Source organism: Aspergillus oryzae, chromosome 4 (genome assembly GCF_000184455.2).
Source record: "Aspergillus oryzae RIB40 DNA, chromosome 4".
Taxonomy (NCBI): Eukaryota; Fungi; Ascomycota; class Eurotiomycetes; order Eurotiales; family Aspergillaceae; genus Aspergillus; species Aspergillus oryzae.
The window spans coordinates 1-11,582 of NC_036438.1; the positions used below are offsets into that span (position 1 = coordinate 1).

The 11,582-nt window shown below is 38.7% G+C and overlaps 2 protein-coding genes across 2 annotated transcripts, besides 1 other annotated feature; one reads left to right on the plus strand and one right to left on the minus strand.

The window, feature by feature from the left end:
- Positions 1–23: a repeat region (IV left telomeric region).
- A 249-nt stretch (positions 24–272) lies between these two features.
- AO090012000001 (putative MFS maltose transporter) lies at positions 273–2,039 on the minus strand (the record flags this gene model as incomplete). Its single annotated transcript, XM_001727036.1, has 4 exons — positions 273–853; positions 904–1,241; positions 1,297–1,775; positions 1,824–2,039. The coding sequence occupies 4 exons, from the start codon at positions 2,037–2,039 to the stop codon at positions 273–275; spliced, it is 1,614 nt and encodes a 537-aa protein (XP_001727088.1).
- Positions 2,040–9,408: 7,369 nt separating this feature from the next.
- On the plus strand, positions 9,409–11,379 carry AO090012000002 (uncharacterized protein; the record flags this gene model as incomplete). Its single annotated transcript, XM_023236271.1, has 4 exons — positions 9,409–9,444; positions 9,532–10,556; positions 10,607–11,147; positions 11,179–11,379. The coding sequence occupies 4 exons, from the start codon at positions 9,409–9,411 to the stop codon at positions 11,377–11,379; spliced, it is 1,803 nt and encodes a 600-aa protein (XP_023091209.1).
- Between the last annotated feature and the right edge of the window lie 203 nt (positions 11,380–11,582).

Below are 11,582 nucleotides of genomic sequence, written 5' to 3' on the forward strand. Positions count from 1 at the left end.
TGACCCTAATGTTGACCCTAATGTTGACCCTAATAATGGCTCATCTTATATAAACAGGGCTGATCTAACTCTCACTGGGAGTTTGGATAATGGTCGGATTGAATTATAGCTGGGTTTATATAATACTTGGAGGGTTGTGAGTATTAATGAAACCCAATCTCCTATTCTCATCTTGAAATAATTACCCGTAAATATCTATTAAGGAACTCATCTCAACCACATATGCTTGCACAAGCAGTACCACTCAGGCTTCTCCGAACAGCAATTTCCATCTACTCGTCATCGCGGAGATCGACGACCGTCTGCTTCCATTTTCGAGCCGGGACCTTACGCCGGAACAAAATGTCGATCTCACGGAAGGACCTGTTCTTCATCTCTGGAACCCACCACCAAGCGCCGGCGGTACAGATAAACGCAGTACCAGCCCAGACGTAGCCGCTCTTGCCGCCCAGGGCCCACTTATCATCGTTGAGCATGTAGCTGGAAAGGAAGATGCAAGGAATGTTGACCACGTAGTAGGCACCTCGTCCAATACCGGTGGTCAGTGGCCTGAGACGAACGGAGGATGTCTCGCCGATGATGACCCATGAGGCAGGGGCGGGTCCCAAGCAGAACAGGACGGAGACGATCAAGCCCAGTGATGCCTGCGCATTGCTAGCCGCGATACTACTGCCAACCGAAGCCGCAATACCGAGCGCGACCAAGAATCCACAGTTGATGAGTTGACCATAGACATAGATGGTGCGTCGACCAAGGTACGTGGTGAGGATCCAAGAGAGCATGACCATGATCAATTGGAGGGCCGAAGTAACGAGACCAAGTGCAAAGGCGGTGTTGTCTGCCATGCCGGCCTCTGGTCTGGTGTTAGTCTGTTATGGGTTTGGAGGAAATGGCTGGACTCACGCTTGAAAAAGTAAACCGCTTGGTTAGCGATCAGATTGCCCGTCAGATTCTGAGATGCGTACACACCGCACACAATCAATGTGCGGTAGAGATCGGTGCCTTTCCACAGTTCGATGAGACTGGGCTTCTTCTCCGTCTTCTCGAGTTCGATTGTGCGACGCATCATAGCGACTGCAGCAGCGGGATTATCAGTTGCACTCGCGCGTCCAAGTCGTTTGACAGCCTTCTCGGCCTCGGCCAGACGGCCCTTTCGGACGAGCCACCAGGGCGATTCAGGCGCGATGAAGAGAAGGATGGCGAGGGGAGTAGGAAACATCCACTGCAGTGCAATGGGAACTCTGGGACCACGGTTAGTACAGCGCTCCTCGATGGCATCTATGGGGGCGGACGAACCTGTACGCAGACGGGTCTGTCCTGGATTGGTAGTGGTAGGTGATACCGCCGACTATGATTGACCCAACCGCCCAGAACATCTGCAACATCTGCGTCGCCGGAGCTCTCAATCTCATCGGCACAATTTCGGCACAGTAGGCGGGTGCATTGGCGATAAAAATGCCCCACGGGAGGCCTTCTAGGATCTGGGACGCGAAAAACATCCCATTGCTGTTGCCAAAATAGAAAATGAAGATGAAGGCGTTCAAGAACATGAGACCCCCAATGGTTGCCCATCGATATCCAATCCGACTGGTAATGGGACCTGCGATGAATACACCGATGAAGGCACCGACTGGTCCACTACACTGGAATGCTGACTGCCATGAAGCTTCGATAATATACTTCCCTGTGTTGTCGCTCCATACACCAAAATCATTGGCGAATTGCTGTGTGGCGATGAACTGTCCCATTAGGAAAACACAGTATGACTCCAGGACCTATCGCAACGTTAGAGAATGATCTGTCTACCTTGGGCAAGAGCTTACAATGGTGAAGGACATCACGAATGCCCACCAGCTGGCAGCGGGATAGGCCTTGACAGCCTCGAGCACAGTCATATTATGTTCGGCCTGCTCGGCCTCAAGAGCGCCTGCCCTGTCGTAGTCAACCTTCTCGTCGCCATCGTAAACAGGTCCGGGCTTGGAGTTGGGCTGCGCTTCAAGCTCCAACGCGGAGGTCTCCTTCTCTGTGTCGCTAGTCATTTTGACAATCTCTGAGACAAACGGGTAAATGAAAGACAGGCAGGCACGACTGGGGGAGTTTCAGATCTTTATACCTGCGACAATACGCTCGTGATGGTGGTCCCGATCCTAGCTCAATTAAGCGAAGCTTGCTCCGAACCTTGACCTCCGCTACCCAACAACGGGTAGCCGCGTCTCTTGATTGTGGTGGGCTAATCTGATAGGTACTGGTCGGGAGGAATTGTACTGGTTCGTTTGCGGGGTCCGCTGAAGTCAAGCAAATTGGTGGCGTTCCATTCGCCGGAGAATTCCTGCTTTGGGTCGTAGACGAAGAAGTCCAGAATCCTTCTGTCCGTTAGTGCGAGTCAACCAACCTCCTGATTCCCTCGATTCGGGTTGAGCCAATCATAATAAAGCGAGTCGATTTTAACCGAACAGCCGGGAGAGGATAAGCGCTAATTTTTAGGCGGCGCTGTGCTGGACTCGGAGTATTGAATACCGCAGTCAAATGTTCAGCAAACGTGACCCATTCAGAATGTCTTTGCAGTCAGATGCACGTGATACTTGGTCTCTCCATCTCTGTAAACTATCATGCTCACTGAGTGGTAGACCTAAGAGAATTTGCTCGATCTTTAAAGAGCCTGACGGATCCCAGAATCGAACACGGCTCGGGGTCATCTGATTCGAGGGCTAGGGCTCGGCCAGCTTTACCCCGGACGGGAACTACCCCGCGCTATGACCCCGGACGGATCTTGAATCTCCTCCAATGGGAAGCCGGGGAGAAACCTTAATTAAATACTACAAAATATGGGTTACTCGTACTGCGGACGCACTGTGGTCAAAAATAGTGGCGGGTTCGACATGCGCTCCCGTTGGTCTCCTGCATTGGAGGGCGAGTTCTCAGCCAACCACACGACCAATATAATGTCCATGTGAAAGGAGTGTCAATACAACTGTCACCATGCATCGTCAAGAAGTCACGTAGAATTCACCTTTGGAGGGCTAAGATTAGTTCGTACGCTTGGAATCCTACGTAATGCTCAGAATATAGTTAAAAATAAAATATCCAAATGTGGTATCATGACCAGAAGATACCCACTGGTATGGAATTTATTGAGATGAGGGATAGGGTATAGGAGGAGCGTTGGCAATATCAATATGCCAGCTCTGGAGTGATGTTGAAGATATCTTGAACCAAGATAACCCCTGAGCAAAAGTGTGCTATTCACACACCCCGAATGTCATGATACCGTATAAGGCTAGTGGGCACTTGGTCTACTGGTCCGCTGTGCTCATTGCCTGCTGAAGCGGGTCACGATCGAGAGTGATCTCTGAGCCTCTGCCGCAGTGGCCTCCCACTCGTTTGTTCCTTTGTGGCAGCTTATCAAGACTCTCCCTGTGGACACTTAACGGCGACTGATGTCTGGGGTAAGCGCGGGCCGCAGTGAAGCCGGTTCTACCTTAAGCTTGCACTTTCTCCACCTGTTCAAGCTTTGTAATACACAGCCTTGGCTTGGCTTGCGTTGTCTCTCAGCCTTCCTCTACGTTCGCATTAACCACAATGCCTGATTATCTTGTAGGTAGATGTGTACCTTGATGATTCTGTCTTTTCAGCTCAGTTCATCAATTTGGTTGGCCGAGATCTGACTCTCATTAGTGACGCATTCAATGTTGAATGACTGTTATCCCCCTCTGTAATAGTTTTCTTGTTGTTAATCCTGGGCTGAAGGTGTGGCGATCCCCGCTTTTGTCAGTTAGGGAATACTTGGAAGTGAAGAAAGACTGGTGTACTATATGCCTATTATCACGCGGCCAATGTCTGCTTGTCTTGTTTTGTCAACAAATATGAGAATCGTGACAACTTGGGAGTCGACGCAGACGTGCCAGCTGAGCTCACTGAGGCAGGGGAGCCAGAGAAGTCAGCTTTTGCCGAGAAATTGGTGGAATCAGATGAGGAATTCCATACTCCTCATTTCTATATACATAAGACATACTTGGTTTCGCTATGCCAACGAGGCAAAGGATATCGAGATGGCCACCCTGCGACTAGCTACTGGTGATAAAAGAAAAGTTTAAAGATACTACTCAAATGAGGTGCATTAATGAGTAAGAACTTCAACCATACTGCACTCAGCCCTGTCCTCTCAGAAAACAATGAATCTCTAGTGTAGATACTACTAGATCAAGGCACTGGTCTCAACAAGGCCCCTGCGCTCCATGTGGCATCCAAGAAAGGCATTAAAAGGCGCATATATTATCTATTGGATCAAGGGGCCGATGATTACGTACGGGGGGATTACAGCAACACTATACTTCGTTCCATGTCAGATATAGGGCATGAAAAGATAGTACAGATGTTAGATCGAGGTCCGAAGATTAGCACCCTAGGAACTCTTGCGCACACTACACGTAAGCATAGCACTGCACTTGGATATGCATAGTCTACGAGACAAGCAGACGTAGTACAGCCGCTACTAAAACAGGGTGCCGATATCAACCATGACAATAATAGCAAAACAATTTGTTACATATTAACAAGAGGAGGCACTAAGATTGAGCAGGCTTTGTGAAACAATGGTGCCGATGTCAAAGTGGGAACCAAATAATTCAGCTACCATTTCTTCTCCAAAGTATCCTAGCAATATTCACTCCCAGATTATTTTAGACGGCTATGTATATATGTGAACGTGTAGCACATTGTGCTAGGTTGGTAAAGCTATCCGAATCCGTTGTTGATGACACCTCCCTTGTAAGCACAGGCTGCCCGCGTTAGCATCAATATCAAAGGCTTCATAGTGAAGCTGCAAGCAGTTAGATAAGCTCAACTTATGAAGGTGACGTAACCTGGCCGTGGCATACGCAAGGTAGTATTCTTTTTTTTTTTTTTCCCATTATTATTATTTTTCGCTGGAGATCGAGAACGTTGTTCGGCTTTTCTCCCATTCCTAGGTGTACTGAATATGTGACGCATCCATGGGTCGGCAGTATATTTTCTAAACTGTGAGCTGCTTGTTCATGTCTACAATCAGATCCAAAGCATCATGTCCCATGGTATCCCAGTGAGGTAATAGATATCAAATGCGACGCGTTTTGGTCTGTTGCGCCGGCGGGAGCAGAGACGCGATTCCAGATCGGAGCTTGGCCCAGACAGCATGACAATGGAGTGAGAGGGGTGTCTTTATGCCCTACTTGTGACCGGACATACGAACTAATGGAGCTCAAGTGGGACAGCGCAAGTGGTAGTTGGATAACTTGGATTCTGAAGCCTCGGACAGTCGGTCGGAGACTGCCGTGATTGGTCCAGCAAAGGGCGGAGCCTACGGAGGCCTATAGCGGCCACTCCGCAACAACAGGTCTTATCAATTTCTACCGGCAGAATTAATGACCATAGACTTACTTAGTTTTACTACTAATTTAACTACTAGTTCTAAGCACCACGTAGAGATACAAGTCTTATTTAGATACTATATATAAATCCTATATAACTAGAGAAGTAGATACTAATACTATTAATAATATATAATTATATAAAATAAAATATTAAAATATATATATATTTATTTAATCTTAGAATATTTATTATTCTTTTTAAGATCTAAATTAATTAAATTAGTAAAATAATTATTTTCTTTAAAATCTAAATTAATTAACTTATCTAAATCAATAATCTTAGTATCTATATTAATTAGATTATTCTAAAAGAAATTAAGTCTTCTTATATATTAATTTTCCTTCTCTATTTAAAATACTTCTCTATAATCACTAATACTATACTATAGCTTATCTTGTATAAAGTATTAACTAACTTTATTAAACTATTTACAATTAATATATATTCTACTAAATACATCTAGCATATAGCAATATTTAATAAATATTAATCTATCTTATTTACTATAACAACGTGTACAAAATATAGCTAACTAAATTTCTTAAGACTATATAAATAGAGCATTAATATATAAAAGCTAATATATCAGTATTTAATATATAGATATCCTGCCGCTAATAAATTCTATATTCTTCTCTAGAAAAGATTAAAACAAACGGCGTCCCTTATCTATATATATAAAGAGATAGAGAAGATTAATCCTACTAGTAAATAGAACTAGATTATAGCTAATAGAGAGATCCTTATATAAACAGCAGAACCACTTTTTAAGAATAATAGCCAAGATAGTAAAACACTAATTACTATTATATATAAAAACAATACATTAATATATAGAAAATTAAATATATAAATCAAATATAAAAACTTAGCTATTTTATTACCTATACACATACGCAGATATAGTAATTAATAATAGAAAATATAGTAATAGTAGTAGTAATAATATTATTATTATCAAAAAAAGATAAAGCTATCTAGAAATTTTTAAATAGAAAAAATAAAAAATATAATATTAAATTAATCTATTTTAAATACCCATATAACTAAGTAATAAAAAGCTATTCTCTACTAATAAATAGTCTATATTACTAAATTTAATTTATATCTTTTTTATTAATAATATATCTTTTTTTTATTTAATAGAAAATTATATCTAATATTAGAGATAATTTATTTATAGCACGTTTTCGAGAATCTTATATAATTTTAAAAAATCTTTTAAATTATATAGAGAGAAAAGATTATATAATACTATTATCTATTTAAAAAATAAAAAAAAGTATTCTTTTTTTTTAATTTTATTTTTAATCTTATTTTTAATCTTTTTCTTAATCTTTTTTTTTTAACTTTAATCTTTTTTTTAATAGAAATAATATTCTTATTTAGTATAATTATTTATTCTATAATTAAATAAACTATATACTTCTTTTTACTAACAGTTATATAAGATTTAAACTATTTTAAAAGAAGATTCTTAACTATTTACTATATATCTATAATTAAATTTAAATATATTAAAGATTTTTTTTTAATATTAATTATTAAGTAGTAGATATTATATCTTTATAAATTATATAATTATCGTATATTTTTAAATATATTTTTTAAAAAATCTTAATAGATAAGATTATATAACAATTTAATTATATAAGTAGAGATTTCTATTTTAATACTTTTTATTATATATTAATATTCTCTATATAAAATATTAAGAGCTAATTATATCTATCTACTCTAGATATCTTATAATTTAGATATTTTATATATTAAATATTATAAAATAAAATATAAGAATAATCTTAAAAAAAAATAGATAATATAGTATTTAGCTCTATCTTAATATTATAGTAGCTCCTCATTAATCTAATAATAAACAAGATTAGAATATATAAAAGATAAAAAATAGAATTCTCTAAAGTATAAACAATACAGTATCTAGATAAAAAGAGAAAAAAAAATAAGATTAAATTAATAAATTTAAATAATATTTTAATACTTAATAGTCAATATATATAAAAAAATAATAGTCTAATAAAATATAATATTCTTATAAAAAAAAATATCTTTTAGACTTTTTTATATAAAGAAATCTAATTTTTTTTATATAATACTATTCTATTTTAGAATTTAAATATTAACTAGCTATTAATCGAAATAATAAGCTAAAAAATAGCTTAATAAAAAGATCTATATAAAAGCTAATAATCTTTCTTAGCTTTAAATAGATTATATAAAAAAAGACTATTTTATTCTCTAGCCAAAGTAATAGTAGCTTTTTAAAATTAAAGCTAATCCCTAGTAATACTATACAGCAAAATTAAAGAGTTTCTACTAGTAGATACTTATTAATATCTATATTAATTAATATTTAATATATATAAAAGATATTTAAAGATTATTTACTAAATCTATATATAGATTATTATTATATATCTAGAATTTCTTATTTAATAGAAAGCCCATAGTCTTATATATCTTTTTTTAAATAATAATAAAGTATATATAGTTTTCTAGCAATAGAATTAGATTAATTCTATTACTTTTAGATTTAATAAATATTCTAAAGTTTTATATAGCTATAAATCTCTATATAAATTATAGATATATAAATACTTAGTAAAATAATTTAATTAATAGTATAGCTTTTATTAAATAGATCTTTATTCTTTAGTATATAGAAATATATCTATTTTATTAAAAATTAATTTTATATAGAAATAGAATAACTTATTTACTATTTATAGAGTATACTTTTTAAAAATTACTTTTATTAAATCTTAATTCTTTAATTCTTAGTACTTTATTCTTTTAATTAATAATTAGCTAGCTAAATAAAAAGATTATATATCTATTAAAACTATAGATAAATATTCTAAAAATAATCTTTTTCTAAGCTATAATTAAATTAGATCTTTTATAATTATAGCTATATAATTTTAATAATATTTAAAAACTAATTTAAAATATTTAGAGCTATATAAATAGTAATACTATAATAAATCTAAATAATATAGTATAAATAAGTATCTATTTCTATATATATTTTAATTCTATATAACTTAAACTTTATATAACTATCTATTAACTAAATATAATTTAGTCTAGATATAATATATTCTTTTTATTTATACTATAGCTAATAATAATAAATAAAAATTTAATTAGAAAATCTTATATAGTAGATTTAAAAAAAATAATCTTTAAATAAAATAAGTATAATATATAGAGATAGAAATAGAAACTTATTAAATAATAATATAGTCTCTTATATATATATACTAGTAGAGTAATCTTCTATTAAATCCTTAGATTCTACTTTTCTTAGATTTCTTAAAAAAAGCTTATAGAATAGCTTTAATTTAATACTATCTTTTAAAAAATAAATTAATATAGTATATAAATCCAAGACTTTTATATATATATCTAAATATATAAGATACTAGAGTTACTTCTTTTTAATATAAAATATAAAGAATATCTTTATTTTCAAGACTAATCTAAAAAAAAAATATCTTTATCTATATTTATATATTAATATTAATATTAATTATATAATTCTAATATAGTAATCTCTATTTCTAAAGATATAATTTAAATATACGCTTACTAAGCTAAAGATTAAATAACTTCTTAAAATAATCTTAAATTATAACCACCAGCTTATTTCTTTAATATAAAATAATAATCTTAGCTTTATATAGCTCAAGATTAATTATTAGACAAGACATAGTTATATATAAAAATTAAAAAAATAAATAAATAATTCTATAGTAATCTAGTAAAAAAAGCGGTTAAGAAAGCGGTTAGGAAAGCGGTAAATAGACTTTACAAGAAGAAGGATTATTGCGGAGTGGCCGCTATAGGCCTCCATAGGAGCCGCCGCACGCAATTGAAGGCTAGCGTGACGAAAGGCCGATTCTCTGTCGACCCAGTTGAGGGTCAAGTCTAGACTGAGTTCACAAGGGGCTCATTCATTCTCCATTCACTCTCTCAACCATGAAGAAAGCGTGTGTCCAGTGTCGGGTACGCAAGGTAAGAAAGACCCCATCCCAGTGGTGGTAACGATGATTAGGAATCCCTCCAGGGCTATTAGGGTTAATATTGACGAACCATGCCTAGGTCCGCTGTGACGGAAGCGTACCTTGTTGCAAGACCTGTGAGCGTCTACAATTCCACTGCTCTTTCCAGCGCGACAATTCTCTGCCCGTCGGCCTGTATGCGCCGCATCTGCCTCCGAAGCGTCGTGGTGCGAAGGCTTGCCTGGAGTGTCGGGCCATGAAGGTCCGTTGCTCGGGGGCTACGCCTCGGTGCCATAATTGTCATCGCCGAGGTCGTCAATGTACCTATCCTTCATCTACTGGGCCAGCGAGACCCGCATCAACTCGCGTTGAGGAGTTGCCAAGTCCCACGACCAGCGCCTCTAGCACAATTACGAGTGATGATTGCACCGTCAGCCAATCCAATCCTTCAATACCAATACCTTCTGCTCCTCCGTCGCCTTCCGATGAGGTAGTGAGCTCGCTTCTGAGAGACTATTTCGATCACTTGCACCCTCTCCCATCTTTCAACTTCCTCCACAAAGACACTGTCGTTCGACGCTGTTCTGAGGGTACCATCGATGAGTCGCTCAAGCTAGCCATATGTGCGATCACTGCTTTATATTTTAGTCAATACAGGTCTGAGCATGGTGCCTGGGCGCAACAGTCCGAACAACTCATACTGGATCGGCTCGAACGACCCTCGATATTCCTAATCCAAGCGTCACTGCTCACCATTCGATATAGGGCCGGAGTAGGCCAATTTCCACGAGCATTCATTCTTGCTGGACTCGCAGCACGGTGGGCTGTATCCCTGCGTCTGAACTACGAGCACTCGCGCCTGGGTCTGATTGCACAGGAGGTACGGCGGAGGACGTTGTGGTCGCTCTATTTGCTGGAGGACAGTTTCTGCGTGGGATTGAAAGAATTTGAACTCTTCGACCCAGAGACAATTCACCTCCAACTACCCTGTGAAGATGAGGACTTCCACAATGAGCGACCGGTGCTGACCGGCTTCCTCCATCCGGGCAAGGGCCTTGAGCCAGAATTCCTGGGAGCTCGAGCGGCCTTCGTCAAGCTAGCTTTTATTCGAAGGGGAATAATGAGGTTCGTTTGGAGGCCACGTAGCATTCTGCTCGATACTGATACCCAAACAGACTGAACCGAAGAATATTTGCCAAAGAACTAAGCCTCTCCGAACTGTTTGAATCCGTGGAAAGATTCCAATCAGATCTCCATTGTCTACGCAGTCGACTCACGTCCACTGATCAATATCCTCCGGCAAACCCAGGAGAGCTTCATTGGCCCGCCCCGTACGCAATTTTGCACATGTCCTGGCATCAGTGTCATTGCGATCTGTATCGCATCTTTCTCAGCGGCTACCCCGAATCCACTCCACACCCGGCCGTGGAGCGCATGACACTGCCGGAGCGTGTTCTCATGAAAGAAAAGTGCCTGGGACACGCTGAACAGATCGTGAAGGTCCTTTCGGACTTTGTTCACCATAAGGATGAGCAACAGATGCTTGATTTCGATGCAGCTGTGTGTGCCTATCACGCAGCTCGCTTGATCTTGTTTGTGACTTATACTGGGAGAAGTGATGAGGCTCTGCCCATGCAGTTGGCCATTTACAAAGCTCAGCTATGTCTCGACGTGATAACTCGGTACTTCGGGTTCTCCGCTCAGCTAAAATCCATGGTGAGTGGCTGCATCGCACTCAATGAGCTAGGCTGACCAAACAGCGTCAAATCCTGGAGCGAGCCATCCAGCAGCACAAGAAATGGTTGGAGTCTTCCGACCATCACCCTATAGCCACGGCGGATCCAAGCCCACATCCGCCTGCCGGTATCTCACGCGATGCATATATGCGCCAGCGCCTTGCCATCCACAGTCTGCTGCGGCAATCGGACTTTGTAGACGACAGCTGTGATGCTGCTCCGGAACCCAACAGACCCCTTCTCACCTGGACTGCCTCTACCGAGGATGACCAGATCCCACCGCCCGCATCAGATTGGGATGATCGCGGTACTGTAGATCCCGTAACCGAACAGATAGGTAGTGAACCAAATCTATTTTGTGGACTAGAATACGGACTGGACCTTCTCGGGTGGCCCGGTGAAGGCACCCAAGAGG